The 19,929-nt window shown below is 35.1% G+C and overlaps 1 protein-coding gene across 1 annotated transcript in view; it reads right to left on the bottom strand.

Moving 5' to 3' along the window:
• SLC12A2 (solute carrier family 12 member 2) overlaps positions 1-19,929 on the bottom strand; it is a 93,650-nt gene that overhangs the window by 23,107 nt on the left and 50,614 nt on the right. Inside the window, exons 11-17 of the mRNA XM_086410497.1 lie at positions 18,604-18,711; positions 17,446-17,569; positions 16,369-16,470; positions 14,887-15,042; positions 13,481-13,580; positions 8,869-8,980; positions 7,216-7,356 (exon numbers count right to left, since the gene is read on the bottom strand). Coding sequence (XP_086266623.1) covers positions 7,216-7,356; positions 8,869-8,980; positions 13,481-13,580; positions 14,887-15,042; positions 16,369-16,470; positions 17,446-17,569; positions 18,604-18,711 — 843 coding nt within the window. The remainder of the gene's footprint in view (positions 1-7,215; positions 7,357-8,868; positions 8,981-13,480; positions 13,581-14,886; positions 15,043-16,368; positions 16,471-17,445; positions 17,570-18,603; positions 18,712-19,929) is intronic.

The raw sequence follows: 19,929 nt of genomic DNA on the forward strand, positions 1-19,929 counted from the left end.
GAAAGGAGCTACAGGACATGGGTATAATTTAGTTTTAAATATTCTTATTGGCAATATTAAGTGATTTTGACCTTATTTTAGAAAATTTTTTAAAAAATTGCTTCTTACCTCAAAATGAAGCTGATGAAGAAAAGAAAAGGTTTCAGAAACATTCAGTATATATTATAGGATAATTCTAGGCTAGTTTTGCCCAGGAAAAAAGGTAATTATAGCTACACTAAGACTGGATGAGATCCATGTGGTTTAAGGATCATCATGATATAATATGAATTTTCAGTAAAAACAAGAATTTTCTACTAATTTAAAATGACTATTTAAAATTCAGTTCACAATCAAGTGGCTCCTGCCTTTAAAAAAAAAAGGGGGCGGGGTGGTGGGAAATAAAGAAGTTAGCAGTGTTACTGTCTTACTGCCAAAGGGCTCCATAAGCAAGCTATTGGCAAGACTACCTCTTAAAATGATCCAGCGGATGTTGGCAATTTGATCTCTGGGTCCTCTGCCTTTTCTAAAACTAGCTTGAACATCTGGAAGTTCACGGTTCACGTATTGCTGAAGCGTGGCTTGGAGAATTTTGAGCATTACTTTACTAGTGTGTGAGATGAGTGCAATTGTGCGGTAGTTTGAGCATTCTTTGGCATTGCCTTTCTTTGGGATTGGAATGAAAACTGACCTTTTCCAGTCCTGTGGCCACTGCTGAGTTTTCCAAATTTGCTGGCATATTGAGTGCAGCACTTTCACAGCATCATCTTTCAGGATTTGAAATAGCTCAACTGGTATTCCATCACCTCCACTAGGTTTGTTCATAGTGATGCTTTCTAAGGTCCACTTGACTTCACATTCCAGGATGTCTGGCTCTAGGTGAGTGATCATACCATCGTGATTATCTTGGTTGTGAAGATCTTTTTTGTACAGTTATTCTGTGTATTCTTGCCACCTCTTCTTAATATCTTCTGCTTCTGTTAGGTCCATACCATTTTTGTCCTTTATCGAGCCCATCTTTGCATGAAATGTTCCCTTGGTATCTTTCATTTTCTTGAAGAGATCTCTAGTCTTCCCCATTCTGTTGTTTTCCTCTATTTCTTTGCATTGGTATCTCTTCTTGCTATTCTTTGGAACTCTGCATTCAGATGCTTATATCATTCCTTTTCTCCTTTGCTTTTCACTTCTCTTCTTTTCACAGCTATTTGTAAGGCCTTCCCAGACAGCCATTTTGCTTTTTTGCATTTCTTTTCATGGAAAAACTAAGAAAGTTCCAGAAAAACATCTATTTATGCTTTATTGACTATGCCAAAGCCTTTGACTGTGTGGACCACAATAAACTGTGGAAAATTCTGAAAGAGATGGGAATACCAGACCACCTGACCTGCCTCTTGAGAAACCTATATGCAGGTCAGGAAGCAACAGTTAGAACTGGACATGGAACAACAGACTGGTTCCAAATAGGAAAAGGAGTATGTCAAGGCTGTATATTGTCACCCTGTTTATTTAACTTATATGCAGAGTACATCATGAGAAACGCTGGGCTGGAAGAAACACAAGCTGGAATCAAGATTGCCGGGAGAAATATTAATAACCTCAGATATGCAGATGACACCACCCTTATGGCAGAAAGTGAAGAGGAACTAAAAAGCCTCTTGATGAAAATGAAAGAAGAGAGTGAAAAAGTTTGCTTAAAGCTCAACATTCAGAAAACGAAGATCATGGCATCTGGTCCCATCACTTCATGGGAAATAGATGGGGAAACAGTGGAAACAGTGTCAGACTTTATCTTTTGGGGCTCCAAAATCACTTCAGATGGTGACTGCAGCCATGAAATTAAAAGACACTTACTCCTTGGAAGAAAAGTTATGACCAACCTAGATAGCCTATTGAAAAGCAAAGACATTACTTTGCCAACATAGGTCTCTCTAGTCAAGGCTATGGTTTTTCCTGTGGGTATGTATGGATGTGAGAGTTGGACTGTGAAGGCGGCTGAGCGCCGAAGAATTGATGCTTTTGAACTGTGGTGTTGGAGAAGACTCTTGAGAGTCCCTTGGACTGCAAGGAGATCCAACCAGTCTATTCTAAAGGAGATCAGCCCTGGGATTTCTTTGGAAGGAATGATGCTAAAGCTGAAACTCCAGTACTTTGGCCACCTCATGTGAAGAGTTGACTCACTGGAAAAGACTCTGATGCTGGGAGGGATTGAGGGCAGGAGGAGAAGGGGACGACAGAGGATGAGATGGCTGGATGGCATCACCGACTCGATGGACGTGAGTTTGAGTGAACTCCGGGAGTTGGTGATGGACAGGGAGGCCTGGCGTGCTGTGATTCATGGGGTCACAAAGAGTCGGACATGACTGAGCATCTGAACTGAACTCAACCTCTTAAAACAGGGAATCTCTAAATAAATGCTTATGATTATAATTAGTAACCTGATAAATGAAGTGACAAAGAAATTTAAAAAATCAGAATGTATAATAAAAGAAACCCATATAAAACAGCATCTCTAGAACTATAAGTTACTGTATAAAGAAATCAATGCACAAACTACTTTGACAAAGATTATAAACCTCCAACAGACATGAAGGCATTTGCCACTTTATGTAATGGGTTTTGAGAAGGTATGAACGAAAGAGAAATACTCTCAGTTGCAACTCATACTCAACTCGTACTCATATTTCAGTGTTTAGTTCTAAAGAGGCAATTTGTAAGGGTATTTTAAAACAGTGTTCCTCAGACACTCTGCCACTGCAATAAACCATCTCCTGAGAATCTTTGTAAGAGGAACAGCGTTTGTCAGGTTTATAAGGCAGTCTCAGAATGATATTGATGCTCCCTTTGCCCACACTGGTGAAACTGTCATGACATGTGGGGATGAGCATGTTAGGTGGAAGAGAATGCTAAGCAATATAGTTCCTCACTCTTGGCAAATTTACAATACTGTCATATATACTACAAAAACCCCTGAGGGTATAGTTCTCAAAGTGTAGTACCTGGACTGGAATGGCAGCAGCATCACCTGAAAAGTTGTTAGAAATGCAAATTCTTGGGCCTCACCCTAGACCTACTGAATCACTATAAAGACAGGGCCCAGAAGGCTGTGTTTTAGAAAGTCCAATAGGTGATTCTGATGCAGGCTAAAGTTAAGAAACATTGCTCTAAGTAAGTATTTTCCTTCATTTCCTTTATAACACTTATTAAATATATAAAGTAATTATCAAAGTGTTCCTATAAATTATACAAAAGTAAGCAAGATTTAAGCACTAGAAACAACCTTATGATGAGGGGTAGCATTCCGTTTGAAATATTTACATATTTTACATACAAAAAGTGAATAAAGTAATAATCACCACTCACTTTAAAAGCTTGATGAATACATATAAGCACACTATGAATCCTTCTCAAAATCTCCTTATATTTTTACTGTATATTCCATTATCTAGGCATATATAAGTTTGAAGTGTTAAGTTACATATTTTTAAAAATTTATAATGCAGATGGTATGATCACAATGGTATGATCACTCACCAAGAGCCAGACATCCCGGAATGTGAAGTCAAGTGGGCCTTAGGAAGCATCACTATGAACAAAGCTAGTGGAGGTGATGGGATTCCAGTTGATCTATTTTAAATACTAAAAGATGATGCTGTGAAAGTGCTGTACTCAATACGCCAGCAAATTTGGAAAACTCAGCAGTGGCCACAGGACTGAAAAGGTCAGTTTTATTCCAATCCCAAAGAAAGGCAATGCCAAAGAATGCTCAAACTACCGCACAATTGCACTCATCTCACACACTAGTAAAGTAATGCTCAAAATTCTCCAAGCCACGCTTCAACAGTACGTGAACCATGAACTTGCAGATGTTCAAGCTGGATTTGGAAAAGGAAGAGGACCCAGAGATCAAATTGTCAACATCTGATAGATCACAGAATAAGAGAGTTCCAGAAAAAACATCGATTTCTGCTTTATTGACTATGCCAAAGCCTTTGACTGTGTGGATCACAACAAACTGTAGAAAATTCTGAAAGAGACGGGAATACCAGACCACCTGACCTGCCTCTTGAGAAATCTGTAGGCAGGTCAAGAAGCAACAGTTAGAACTGGACATGGAACAACAGACTGGTTCCAAATAGGAAAAGGAGTATGTCAAGGCTGTATATTGTCACCCTGCTTATTTAACTTCTATGCAGAGTACATCATGAGAAACGCTGGGCTGGAGGAAGCACAAGCTGGAATCAAGATTGCTGGGAGAAATACCAATAACCTCAGATACACATATGACACCACCCTTATGGAAGAAAGTGAAGAGGAACTCAAAAGCCTCTTGATGAAAGTGAAAGAGGAGAGTTAAAAAGTGGGCTTAAAGCTCAACATTCAGAAAATGAAGATCATGGCATCTGGTCCCATCACTTCATGGCAAATAGATGGGGAAACAGTGGAAACAGTGGCAGACTTTATTTTCTTGGGCTCCAAATCACTTCAGATGGTGACTGCAGCCATGAAATTAAAAGACACTTACTCCTTGGAAGAAAAGTTATTACCAACCTAAACAGCATATTCAAAAGCAGAGACATTACTTTGCCAACAAAGGTCTCTCTAGTCAAGGCTATGGTTTTTCCAGTGGTCATGTATGGATGTGATAGTTGGACTATGAAGGAAGCTGAGCACCAAAGAATTGATGCTTTTGAACTGTGGTGTTGGAGAAGACTCTTGAGAGTCCCTTGGACTGCAAGGAGATCCAACCAGTCCATCCTAAAGGAAATCAGTCCTGAATATTCACTGGAAGGACTGATGCTGAAGCTGAAACTCCAATACTTTGGCCACCTGATGAGAACTGACTCATCTGAAAAGACCCTGATGGTGGGAAAAGATTGAAGGTGGGAGGAGAAGGTGATGACAGAGGATGAGATGGTTGGATGGCATCACCAACTCAATGTACATGAGTTTGAGTAAACTCTGGGAGATGGTGATGGACAGGGAGGCCTGGTGTGCTGCAGTCCATGGGGTCGCAGAGTTGGACACGACTGAGCAACTGAACGGAACTGAGCAAGACCACATACAGATAGGCCCAGACAGTCAGATTTCTTCAGAAGTCCTTCTGTTTTCTTTAGATTTGGGAACTAGCTTCCCACAACTATGTATCTGCATTTCATAAAACATTTACTAGCTGCATCTGTTCTCTGGTTTTCTATCTCACAACTTAACCATCAATCACTTGCCTAAAAACAACATGAGACCCATCTAAATGAGGAGTTTATTTTGTTGTTATGAAGAACTGTGAGACATTTGTATCCTTCCCGCGGATACACTGAAGGGAAATTCTTTATTGTGTTTAACAGCAAAACACTCATCTTCAAAAAATGCTCCTTAAATGGATACCCCCTCCTTGTCCATTTCCTTCCTTCACTGAAGTCACCACCTTGAACCATAAAATCTTTGACAACTCAGTGAAAGAGACAACTTTTATAATATAATGGCTTCTGAGTTGATTTCCCAGTCCCCTTTTCACCTGTACAAAGACAATGAAAGTTCTTGCATGTTTTGGGGCACATATCAGAAAATAATTCAAAGACAGCTCTTCCAGCAGGTTATTAGTGGAGATGTCAAAGAAACATCTAGGATGCTGAACCTTTATTCCCATGGTGTCAATACTCTGATCTCTGAGTAAAATACAGTTCCAGGTGAACACACTTTAAATAGGGAAAAATCAAGGACAAACTAATCCAATCATTTTGCTCCTGATTATCTTTTATCTTCTAAATAACTTGTGCAGGCCTTCTTAAATTCTTTGCACCAGTCCAGTCTCCTCTTCCCAGGGTCTGGTCTGTTAAAGCGCTTCAAATCTACCACCACTAGAAAAGGCACTAAAGACTGTACTATGGTTTTAGTTTTAACTTCTGTCATTTAGGTTTCCTCTTCATGTCTTTTACTCCTTTAAAAAAAATCTCATATTGATTTACAGTATTTCTTTATATATTGTGGCCCATATTCTTTTTGCTGATAACATGTTTTCTCCCTTTAGGTCTGTGGCTTCATTTTTCATTTCATGCTTTCTTTAAGAAGCAGTTTTATATGTTAACTAAAAAAAAAAATTGGTTTCTTCTTCATAGTTCAACTTTTTGTGTCTCATTTAAAAACTTCTTCCTTAGTCCAAGATCAAAAATTTATTTTCTGTTTTCTTTTAAAAGCTTAAAAATTTTTCTGTTCTTGTGTAGGTCTTTCAACTCAACCTGGAAATATTTTTTGTTCATCTTTATAAAGACCTGTTATTTTTTTCACATAATCAGTTTTCCCAGTTCATCCTTTCAATGTCACCTCTGTCATGTATTTAATTTCCTATATCAAAGACTCAGTTTCTACTCAGTTGAAATGTCTGTCCCTATTTCAACACCACGATTTCTTAATCACTATAGTTTTATGATAAGGCTTTATGTCTGTCAAAGCAATCCTACTTCTACCTCTTATTATTCCAGAGGACTGCCTAGGGTATTCTTAACCACATGTTTGTCAAGTTTTAAAAGACACAAAATAGAAAAAGGCCAGTGACAGTACTCTGAATCTCCCACTCTATTTTAACAAAGCAGCTCAAACAAAGCAAAGCAAAACAAGGGGCTTTTGCTTGAAGTTTTCTTTTGAAGAAAGAGGTTCCTATAAAAATAAGTTGGCCAACACTGTCTTCCTACAACCATAAGAGTTGAGGAAACTGAGTTTCAGAGAAGTTAAATAATTTTTTTGTTTGGTCCAAAATCTATAATAAGGAAGTTGCAGTGCTAGCTAGCATTTAAACCTAGGATTGATTCCAAATCCCATATTCTGGTTACTATGCCAAAAACAAAACCCACAATAAGTCTAAGTTTAGAACTAGTAAAATAATAGAAATAAAATAAGGAATTAAAATTTCTTAAAAAATTAAATAAGGACTGCCATTACTTAACACTCTCTCCAAAAAACCCAGTGAGTCAAAGCAGGGAGTGAATGGGAAATACCTTAGGAAAAGGACAGAAATAGGCTAAGATAATTCACAAAGAGGTTCTTTGCTGTCAGCTAACAGCACAGTATTTCTATAGTCCTTTTAACTCTCAAATTACACAAACTGTAGTGGTATACGGTAATAAACATATGTTGAAAGTTTACAATTTTTATTAATGTGAATAATGAAACCTGGAATAAAAAACATTTTGAACACTTACACAGAATTAAAATGTTATCATTTAAAAGAGGTAAGAAATTTACCTGCATCAAATATTGTGCACCCTCTCTCAAATCATCTGCATGTACTGGAGCATAAAAAGCCTTCATTTTGTTTTTAATAAGCCACCGCTGATATTTGGCTTGATCAATGGACATCTCTTTCATAGCTTGTCTTCGAGGGCCCTTTAAGGTAAAAATATTAATAAGTCTTTAACTGAAAGGTAATCTATTCCATTTTCATAAAAAAAGCTTCCTGTTATCTTGGCTTAAACAAGGCATCTGAACATAGCAGTTGGGGGAGAAGGGAAGTACAATATAATGCTAGCGTTTTACTCTCAAATCGGTGAATTATATCCAATAAAGACTATGAAAAGACAGTGTTGATGGAACAGAGGCACAGAAAGAAGAGAAAAGGAAACAGACTTTGAAAAATAAATAAGTATTGGTAGTAGTAAATGAGAGAAATTATAAATTACTGAAAATGGAGACGATATTACACAGAGAAAAATAAGAGCCTTCTGTTTTTCTATGGAAAGTTTCCCATCTTGTTTTTCATTTGTCTCAAATGTCTGAGTTATTAAATCTCAGAAACCTAGAAATATCATTAAAAGTCAAAGTTAGCTATATAAATTCATTTTTTCCTTTGTCCTTCTGTTGAACAATGACATAACATATGAAAGGAAATTAGTTTTTTCAACTTGCAATTCTATTTTGATCCTTGTAAGCAACACATAAAATGTATTATATGTTTTACCTAAAGTGTATTAAGAAAAAAAAAATCTAAAAATAAGATTAAAAGTTCACCTTAATTATACATGAATAAGGAACTGGAGAAGGAACTGGCAACCCACTCCAGTATTCTTGCCTAGAAAATCCCATGGACAGAGGAGCCTGGTGGGCTACAGTCCACGGGGTCGTATAGAGTCAGACATGACTTAGCAATTAAATAAGACAAGGAATGGTACAATTTATCATTATTAGTAGAAAAATTGCCTCTGTGCAATTTCTTACGCTCAAGACTCCAACCTGAACTGATCTACTTGGAGACAAACTGAAACTCCGCAGGCCCCAAGTGGAGTCAGTGTCTCAGTGTGCTCTTCACTACCCTACACACACATTTTACTACTCTACAAGCAGAAGATTAACTCTAGCAGCGGCTGGGACATAGGGCATATAACATGCATTTCTAGCACCAAAATAAAATACGCAATAGAGCCTGGGAGGTAAGTTAATCTGGTAAATAAATACTCCAATTTCTTATGCAGAAAAGATCCATCATCTAGTGATTTTAGCCAAGAGGCCAAAAATAAAACTACTTTTAGATGAACATTTACCCCTATTTTTAGTAATTTCCTTACTCATGAATAAAACTAAAATGAATGGGCAAGAATTCAGCTTTCACCCTACTCTTTACATACCAGATACTAAATATTTATCAGTACCATATCTGACAAGTAAATGTTCCTGGCGTTTCAGGACTTTATTAGATTTATCAGTAAGAAAAAAACACATACCGAATTCCATTCAGCTTCCTTAGTTTTTTTTAGCTCCTTAGTAGGCTATTTTTCTTAGCTAAAGCAATATTGCTTCCTAAAAGCTACTCAAATTATTTCAAATCTAGAAAGATTCACAAATTACAAATGATATACACAGAGTGTAAAATGTTTTAATATGGAAGATAAAACTAGGACTTACCATATGCACATGACCACAGATCATCAAGCCAACATTTTTTGTGAAATCGTGAACAAGATGAAGTAAAGCTGGGCGTGAGTTTGGTGCACCTGTCATAACAAGACACTGAGGCCTAATTTAAGATTAAAAGGAGAAATGTAATTAGAGAAATTTAAGGCTTTGATAACATGGACATGATTTCAAGTCGCTTCTCTAACACTACATTGTTACACTAGACTCTCCTTTACACAACTGTCCTCAAGACGCAGGCTACACGATTCTCATAGAAGATGACATAACCAGGGTTCCTTGGTGCATGAGAAATGCAGAAACAAAATCTTCTTTGAGCAAACATCATACCAAATATCCTAAATTAATAGGTAATATACATCAAGATTCTGGGAGATACTACAGAAAGAAATGACCATAACCGATTAAAAACATGTAACAACTTTTCATCTTCTAAAAGTAATAAATATTACAATTCTTTCAACAGAGTTCACAAAACTTCATAAGAACACGGCCATGTCTTCATGTAAAGAACAGGTCGCTTTCCTTCTTAGCCTGATCAAATCATACTCATTTCTGCTTAATAATATCAGTCTTCCCTAATCTAGCTTAATTTTAGTGAATGTTGTTCTATGAGTAAAATCACCTATGGTGAAGAAAAGGTTTCTATTTGAACTAAAAGTTTTAATTCTAATTCGTTACAATGAAAGCCAAAATTAATTCAACTGCCTTTCAAAAAATAAGACACTCACATGATTTTTCATGTATTTTTAACTCTTGATTTTCACTGACTAGAAATAAAAGTCAATATTGTTTGAGGAAAAAATATTCACAAATCCATTTCATAAATTCAAACAGATTCACAAAAACTCATTAAAACAACAGTGTGTATAGTTGAACTTTAACAAAAAGCAAATAGGCTGAGAATTCTGACTTACCTACTAAATTAGTTAGTAGCTCCTAACTATTCTCATAAAATAAGCAGGAAAAGCTGAATAAAGACTACAAACTGATTCAGAATTTTAGCAAGCCATCTGAAAATCCAGTTCTGTCTGGAGGAATAGATTTGAGGCAACCAAACATGAAGTCATCTTTAGCAGCCCAGAGACTGCTAGTAGTCCCGTCTCTCCATCTGAGTGTTAGCAGGTTACATGGCTCCCCAGCTAAACACTGCCTTTCTTAGCCTTCCTCAAAGTGGCCCTATGACTGATTTCCAGCCCATATGATGTTCCTAATTCCTCATCCTACCCTTTAAAAGGAACCTGGGTCACCCTCCATACTTTCTTTACCTTTTCTGTAATCTAGACTGTGGAGTTGGTGATGTCTTTGGCCACATGGACATAAAAACATATCCTAGGGAATGGCAGGCTGATGAGGTAAAAGGAAGAAATGGGGGACTTGAGTGACCAAGTGCAGCCAATCTATGTAGCAGCCATAAACTGTCCATCTACCTTTGGACTATCACAGAACGCTGATATCTATCTTGTTTAGCCACTTTGTTTTTTCAGCTTTTTGTTATGGTAGTTTAACCCATTACTAATATAACCTAGTACTGTGGGAAATGAACCTGTAGTCCCCATCTTTACTAAATAGTAAACATGTTAGTAAACATACCACAAAGGCATAACTTGGGTATAATAGTATACCAAAAAAAGGCATAGAACAAAATATATTAGGGATGTCGTCTAGTAACGAGAGTGTGAATATCTGCCTTCATCTTTACTCCCTCTTTTAAAATCTCCATAGTATGATAGGATTTTTTTTTAAGGCACCAAAATATAGAGAAGAGGATAGGACACAATTCCACTGAAATTTTGAAAGCCAGAAAGCAAATGCAAGAACAATAAAGGATTTGACAAATCAGGAAAACGCTAAATTATAAATGAGCATTAAGAGAAAACTGTGAAGCCACCTGATTTTATACCTGCTGCTACTGCTGCTAAGTCACTTCAGTCATGTCCGCTCTGTGCGACCCCAGAGATGGCAGCCCACCAGACTCCCCCATCTCTGGGATTCTCCAGGCAAGAACACTGGAGTGGGTTGCCATTTCCTTCTCCAATGCAGGAAAGTGAAAAGTCAAAGTGAAGTCGCTCAGTCGTGTCCGACTCTTAGCGACCCCATGGACTGCAGCCTACCAGGCTCCTCTGCCCATAGGATTTTCCAGGCAAGAGTACTAGAGTGGGGTGCCATTGCCTTATCCGGATTTTACACCTAAGAATCATCAAAATGCCTAGGACTGACAGGCAGTAGATGCCTCTGTAAATGGCAGGGGCAATGTGTTAAAAAAACAAAAATAAGGAGAACTAATTTAAAAAGTTTGCATAAGAAGCATCTAGATGAACCCAAGTCATTTCCATCACTATGATGGGCAACTGTCCTTGCCTTTCTCCAACCCTATTAGGCTAGAGCTTATTTGCTAGAGAGGCCTGTGGTCTGGGAGCAATAGCTGAGGGCATAAGCAGCTACCTTAAGCAGGGAGTTAGAACATTCGCCATATGCTGGAAACTGAAATCTCCAAGCTGCTTTGTCACTTAGCTCTCAGAACTGTGGCAGCCAGAACTTTACCAGTAAGCAAAGATTAAAAGATTGTTTTCTGAAAAATCTAATCAAATTAAAAAAGAAAACTTTTAAGATGACTTAAACTTCTCAAAGAACCATCACGGTCACATTAATCTCCATTAAGGGCTTGACTGAGAGCCCTACCCCTAATGCAGAACTTCCCTAGCCCCGGATCACAGACATTTCAGACAAGGCTAAATCTAAGAACCCAAATTAAAGAGGCAGGAAATGATGAGAAAGACACTTCAAGGAAATAGAAACTATAAAGTGAAGAAAACAAAATCTTTTGGCACATTTGGTGAAGGCTGAGATAGTGATAAATAGAAACTGAAATAGGAAAAACAATTTATTGGCTACATAGAAAACATAAAACCTGTACAGGAAAAGAAAGCAATCATAATTTACAAGCCTAAGCTCTGAATTATGCTTTAAAAGTCATAAAAATATAAACATCAAGTCTAACCTAATCAAAATAGTGACATAAAAATATACTGGGAGGATAGGGTAAAGAGAAGGGTGTGTGTGTGTGTGTAATGGGCATGCATGGATGAAAGAAATCAAGAGAGAATGCCTAAAATTTAAAATCAAACAATACAATAAGACAAACATGCTTTTGGGGACTATTAAGTAAATACTACACAATTCAGCTAAGAACTGAAATTGGTTGCTAGTGGCATAAAAGAAATAGGGATTTGAGAAGTAGGACAACTACTAATTTTCACAACAAATGTAAGCTTTTCCTCTTTTAAATATGTTCATGTATAATTCTGATAATTTTAAAACACTTGTTAGAGTAAACTTTTTTTTTAAGTTTTTAAAGGTTTTAAAAAATTCCCATTTCTATTAATAAGCCAAATAACAGTTTTTTATTGACGGCAAGTTAATTCTGATTCTTGATTATACTCTCAGTTCCGGGACACAGCTTTTTGCACAAAGGAAGGATTTCTATTTTCTGCCATACTTTGCATTAACTATGAAAACATTAAAAATGTGCTGAAATTAAAGTTTTCCTCCCAGGGCTCTCACTTCTTTTCCCTATTTCTTTCTACTCCAAAACTGAAGATCTGTGGTCTATGGGAATCTTTCATTTGACAAAACAAATTGGTGGTAGTGGTGGTTGGTGTGGGGGTGGGGGGAGGATATTCAAAGAGTAACATAAAGAATATATTAATACAAAGGTGTTTCTTCTTGAGAGAAATTTGGTAGAGCACTTATCCATCTTGAAATTTTCTTTTAAAAAGATTCTGTCTTTTGTTTTACTGAAAACAGGAATTTATTCCTGTGATTACTGTTCAGAAGCCAATCAGAAGCAATTACTCATGACTAAAGAGTTGCCTGTTCAGAGCCAGGCTTACATGAACAGTATGAGAATGACTGTCTAATGGTCTATTTTTAAAAAAATGACAAGCCTACTTTTAGCTACACTTAACAATAATCTATAATTTCTAAGAATCTATATAAATAAATTAACACTTTGATTTCCAACAGTGCTTTAATAACTGAATCTCATCGACTATTAGAAACGTTAAATTAAGGAATAGCATTTAAATTGATGACTGATAAACTAAATTTTAAGATAAAATAAAAAGGAAGGAAATAGTAAGAAATGCTCTTTACTCTGACATTGATTCTTTATCACAAAAACTGATTGCCAGTTCCACAGTGAGAACAAAGCCACTAACATGAAAATATTTACCACCTGAGTAAAATTATAAAACAAGTATTTTTATGAATTTCATCCTTAATAGTTATAAACTTGAATGGCCACAGAGGGGGGAAAAAGTTTACTTTAACGATACCTATCTAAAAGCCTTCAAAGAGAAACCTCCAAAACTTCCATAACATTTTTATAAGGTAGATGATAATTTTTCTCTCTGTAAATTTTTGAGAACAAGAAGCCTCAACCTTGTTTTTGAATAAACTGCTCAAATCAAACCAAACAAGAAACAATATTCTATGCTTTTAGATAATTTTTCATGAAATATTACCAAGTGAAAATATTACTAAACAATAAGTCCTGATTGCCATCTAAAACAAAATGTTTCTGTGTTACCTGATCACTTACCTGAAGTTTTTCACGTGGTCTTCCACTCCAGAAAGACGAATCGAATGCTGCAGTGCATTCAGGTAGGTCAGAGCTTGTGTGGAGGATCCCCAGTTCACATCTGTAAGAGGACAGTGTTCATGCACCATAATACTGGTGATCACAAATCATCAATAACCAATGCTTGCACATTTAAAAAGTCAGCTGCTAAAATAAACTGTTGTACTCATCAGGAATTTCAATAGTTTACATCTACAGCATGAAATTAAGGGAATGCTAATCTGAGCTATTATTAACATTTAAAGAAAGTGTACAACTTGGAAAAGACTGAGATGAAAGGGCTGCAGACATGCTGTGCATTCAGCTCAAAATGAGTCTTGCAAACAAAGAAAAAAAAAACATTTAAAAATTATTGTTTATACAGCCAAAGGTCAAAAAGGAAAAAGGCAGATCTATGATTGTTATAAAATACTATTTATAGTACTTCACCGTGTAAGTTATTTGAACATCAAGGCAAATTTTACTTCTTATTGAATAAACAGTCTAAACACAAATGATGATTTTAGACATTTGTTACTTTAGAGACTTAACAGGCATATTAGAGAAATAATTGTTTCTAAGATATTTAAAACAATATCTTCTTTGTCTACTTCATTTCTAAAGCCACTGTTCTAATCCAAAACCTCATTCTCTCGTACTTGGATCACAAAATGTTTCCTCACTGTGTAAAATAACTACACTGCAACTACTCTGTCGTCTCTTTCTAATCTACTCTATTGGGCCACAACTTCTCAAGTTTTTTCAACAGATTTTCTTGTTACATGTTATCACACTAAATAACTGGACTAATCCTAACCTATCCCAGCATCTGCTTATGTGGAGATATACCCAGCAGTTATCAATGCTACACATTCTAGATAATCTTCAACTATTTCCCTCTTTATTCCCAGTTAAGTATATCTGTCTAATTGTCCTTGCTATACAGTAAGCTAGTGGGAAGATACTATGTGTTCTATTATTTTGTGATTCTGTGGTACAAATTATAGTAGGTACTAAACCACATTAGGTAATACATATAATGCTTATCAGGCTAACAGAAACTTCTGTACTATAATAAAATCCTTTCAAAGATTAATTTTAAAACATATTGAGTGAAACAGAATGTTTATTACATGAATTTGTTATTTTTCTACAAATAGGATTAATTAAATTTAACTCATGGCTAAGAATGAAATTCCACAGAATAAAAAGTCTTAGAGTAACTTTTTCACTAAAACTACATATATTTAGAAATAAAGCATTTTAGGTTTTATGCAAAAGGCCTTTCCAAAATACAAAAGATGGATGTTTAGATATGAAAAGGTACAAAGAACATCTAAACATTTTTTAGCTTGAAATACTAAATATTAAGAGAGAAGACTACTGACCTGGTTTTTTGTAGGTAACATAAATGTAAAGTCCAAGAACTATCACATATGTTAGCAATGCAGCCCACCAGTTAATGACAAACATCACTATGCAACAGAGAATTGCTCCAAGAAGTGATATCCACATATTGTAGTATTTGAATGCAGGACGCCACCCTAACAGAAACAAATAATATAGATAAATAAAAGTCACTCAGCTACCTCATCTGCTTTAGACAGTGGTACATATGCATGCACAAAATAAATTTCTCTGTGGCTGCTACACTGAGAAGTCTTTAAATGTGAACTGTAAAGCTAATTAAACGGTAAAGTCATAGACCATCACTGATCATAATGTCATGATTCTTGATAGCCATGAAGTGGGCACATCTATTTATATCAACATTATCCTATCTTACTAGTTCCCTATTCAAAAAGTCCTTACTAAAAAAATACAAATCAACCTAAACTCAGTGAATGCTAAAAATAAGAGAAGATGAAAAAATTAGGTTTCAAATTGTGTCCTTAATAGTGAGATTTTATTTTCTGGTTTTTAGCATAAGACACATCCATATGTTAATGAATATAGAAAACAATTCAAATAAATTGTTCTTTGGAACTGTTAAAAAACCTCACCTACTTGCTAAAAAACTTATCATCATTTGGGGAAGTATTTCATCTCAATAAAATTTATATTTTTAAAAATTAAGCTTTTAATTTTGAGACAACTGCAGATTCACACAGTTTTAAGAAATAATATAGAGATTCTGGGGGTGCTTTACCTAATTTCTCCCAGTGATAACATCTTGCAAAATGATACCAAAGTATCACAGCTAAAATATTGGTATTAAAATAGTCAAGATAAAGAAAAATTCAACACAAGAATCCCTCGTGTTGCCCTTTTAGAGCTACACCCACATCCATCTCTAAACTTTATATTCTTAAAAACTGAAGCTAAGATGTTTGTCTCCTAAGTTCCCATGTTTTATCTTTCTTGTTCTGAGAAACTTCTAGGCCCATAGAAGCAATAGTGTTTTTGTTATTTCATTTCCTTCTCTGATGCCCAACTGTTGTCAAGGTTTATAACAAAATACCCATAAAAACTGTATATGGAGTAATTTTTCAGTTGATAAAGACCCCTTATATTAGAATTCCACAGAACTCATTGTGTTAAAAATATTCCTGGATAGGGTACTATATCATAACAATGTTCTTAGAACTGATAAATACAGGAAAAAAAATAAAATAATTCTTTCACAGTTAGCCAGAATTTGAGATTAATGCTATTTTAAATTATTTGAAGCAAGAAACAGACATTGTTTACCAATAAACTGCATGACAGAAGATCTCTGAAGACTCAATTTGACTCAACTATAAAGGCAGAATGAAGCATTAGTGAACTAATTCCACACATGCCATCTTTTTAAATGTATTAAAGTTTTATTTTCTCTAAAATCAAACATTGCCGCATTTACGAAACTTTTAAAGAAAATGTAAAATCACCTGGAGATTTTGCAAGTGATGCATGAAATACTGAAAAATTGATCAGTGCATATGATGCAAGGAAGAAGTTAGAGATAATTGGAGCAATAACATTCAATTCAGCTGCAAAAGAAATACGACATATTAGACATTTAACTTTTCAAAACTATGAATCATTTCAAACCTTTAGATAATACATAATACTCCTAAATCCATAACCCAGATTTAATGAACTCTGCTATACATACTTCATATACTTTAAATCATATCCTACGTACACAGTAGAAACCTCCTTTATAACTCTCTCTCTCAAAGTTGAAATATTCTTTCCAGTGACGTTATACTGTTTTCCTACATACATATATGGCTCACAACGATTATGGAGCACTGTTTTGGATGTTTTAAAAGTTACATAAATTACATCATACAATATTATCATTCAGTAATTCAAATTTTTTTACATTCATTATTTTTGAGATTCATCCATATTAACATATGAAAACCAAGTGTATTCACATTTTTACTGCTGAATATTTCACTCGGGTTGTTTCCATTTTTCACTATTATAATTAATGACACTAAAAATATTCTTTTATATAAAAGTTTCTGCAGGGTACAAAGCTCTAAGAACTGGTGGATCATAGGAAACTTTATTAAATATTGCCAACCTGTTCTCAAAAAGTAGCTATACCAGATACATTTTTAAGCATCAGATGAGAAAGTTAGTTTCCATGGTATAATCCAAAGTCCAAACGTTCTTTAAGACCCAATCAGAGGCAAAGGAACCAAAAAGATCAGCAGAGGTTCTACCTTCATGGAAGACACCATAATCCTTTACCCTATGCTACTATCATACTTGTTTTAGGGATAAGAAGCTAGGAGCTCCCTTTAGCCTAATAGGGAGTTAGTGAGGGTATGAGTTTGAGCAAATATTTAATGAATGCTATTATCTGCAGTATTTTCTAAACTCTTTTCCTTTGATCAAAAAGAAACTTAGTATAGCAGGCAAAGTAACATTTTATGACTTAATGACTCAATGTTGACAGTTAATACTATAAATGCACCAAAATCTACATCAGCACACATGTATAGACTAACCAATTAAGATGAATCCAAGTGCAATTAAAAATGTTAAGATGTAGCCACGAAGAGGTTCATTATTTTTCCCATAACCTTTAGCAAACATCTGGAAAGCTGGGTAGATGTTGTCCTTACATAGAGCCTAATAAAGAAATGTAAACATTAAAATGGAATACATCAAAATAAGACATACAGATCTGCTTACAGTTACAACAGATAAATCAGGAAATGAACCCAAGTTTCTAATTCTTGGTCCTCTTTTTTTTCCTCTCATACTGCTTTACCAACAAATTGTAAAGAAGAGTCAAACATTTCCAGTATCAGAAAGGCTGGAGATTTAGAATACACTGTAGTGTTTATCTATTTTACCCCACACCAGGTTGACAGTCTTACACAAATAAAGAGTCAAAGAAGCCGGCATATACATAGAAGTGTGGAAGCTTGAGAAGTATGATAGATGTGTGACCTATTTCAAGAAAACCAAGTCAAAATCTAAGACTTAAAGCAAATAAAAATCCTAATATAAAACTTAATCACTTTTCTTAAAACAATACTGAAAATAGTTTTAGGATATATTCTACACCTCTACTGTATTAATTATAACAAGAAATTAAGAACAAAGCTGCAGAATCAATACTTCACTTGTTTTAGTAATAAAAAGTACTTTCTATGCAGTATCAGTTGTTTATTTATTTGATGCTCACTAAAGGGAGATAATGTTTTATTTATCATTATATCCTGAGCACCTAACATAATGTATGGCACATCCTAGGCATTCAAATATTCATAAAAATAAAACACTTATTTTGGCATTATGCTAACAGGAACAAGATAAAGTATCTTCTTTTGATTTATGGTACTTTTTATCTTTGGTAAGACATGAAAATTTATGCTAATAGAGCATGTCAAAAAAGCAAAAATTCATTACCACTTCCAGAAAGACAACTCAAAAACTATACCCTGTCAGTGGATAAATGCACAACAGTTTATATAAATATACATATCCACATTCCTGTGCATAAAATTAAATATGCCATTCTTGATATATGTGTTGGCATGTATCATATAAATTCACAGGGTTGACAGAAGTAAATCATTTAAAAATATTAAAAATCCCATTTGAAATATATTACCTTGTCTACCTCTATAATAAAATTTGCAATGTGAAATACTCACCTGAAATATTTTGGGTGCACTCACAAGAGATGCTAATGCAGAAGAAAGAGTGGCTGAGAAGATACCTGCAGAAATTAACGGTGCAAAGCCTGACACCATGCTCATTACCTTAAAAAGTGACAATGGAAAAGTCAGTCATACACAATTCAAAAAAATCCACAACACTATACATCTTTACTATTCCTATGAAGAACACTGATAGCAATACTGGGGAGAATACAATAACAAAAGCAATAGTCCACAGCAATAATGGTTCTTACATGCATTACAAACTTCTGAAAATGATGTATCACCATCCCTTAATTAATGTAGGAAAAGACCTTTTATTTCGTACAACATCAAAGGCAAACACAATGGCAACGAGAAGAGCATGCCAAACTATAAAATATGCATCAGTTTCAACAGGCCAATCTTTGCGTTATTATAAACCATTTTACACATGAATGTTCCAGATATTATTTCATGCATAAATGTTTCAGTGCGTACCTCTAATGGGTAAGAACTTTAAAAAACTGTAACCACAGTCACTGTCACATCTTAAAAACTGCTTAATTCTTTAACAGCATCAAATACTCAACCGCATCCACAACTCCCAAATTCTTTCTCTTTTCTTGCTTTTTAAAATAGTTCGTTCAAATAAGGATCCACAAAAGGATTACACTTTATATTTGGTGGTTTTGTCTTAAGTCTTTTTCAATCCATAGAGTCATCCTTTCTTTAAATTTTCTTATTTTTATGTTATTTCTCCTAGAGAAACCCGATCTCTGGATTTTGCTGACAATCTCCATGGCCTTGTTTAATTTGTTCCTCTCACCTCTATTTCTAGTCAACTGGTAGGTAGACGTAGCCAGTTAATCAGACGAAGGTGCACAGTAATACTCCAAACTGGTATGAGACACTTCTGTCAGGAAGGTTGTTTCTTTTTTTTTTTTTGACGTTAAGGTAGTAGATTGGTATCATGGTTATGTCTTTTGTTTGTTTTTAAAGAATCCTCATTTTTTTTAAGCTAAAAGTTGAAATATCCAGTCAAAAAGTTTTAAGTCTAGGAATTGTCTCTAAGTAATCTGTGAATTGGGGGTCATAAACAAAACACAACTAGCCATGCTTTAATAACTGATGAAGCTAGAAAACGGGTATGTCAGGTACATTAGATTGCTTTTTCTCTCTTTGAACATGTTCAAGCATTTCCCTATAAGGAAGTTAAACTTAAAAAAATACATCACTAACTTAGATGATGAGAAGGCAATAAAATAAACCCCAAACTGAGGAGCATAATGCCAAGTAATTTGCCTGAACCCTTCAAAATGTCAGCATCTTGAAAGGTTA

Source organism: Bos grunniens, chromosome 7 (assembly GCF_055505025.1).
Source record: "Bos grunniens cultivar Pamir isolate PY7600 chromosome 7, Bosgru_T2T1.0, whole genome shotgun sequence".
Taxonomy (NCBI): domain Eukaryota; kingdom Metazoa; phylum Chordata; class Mammalia; order Artiodactyla; family Bovidae; genus Bos; species Bos grunniens.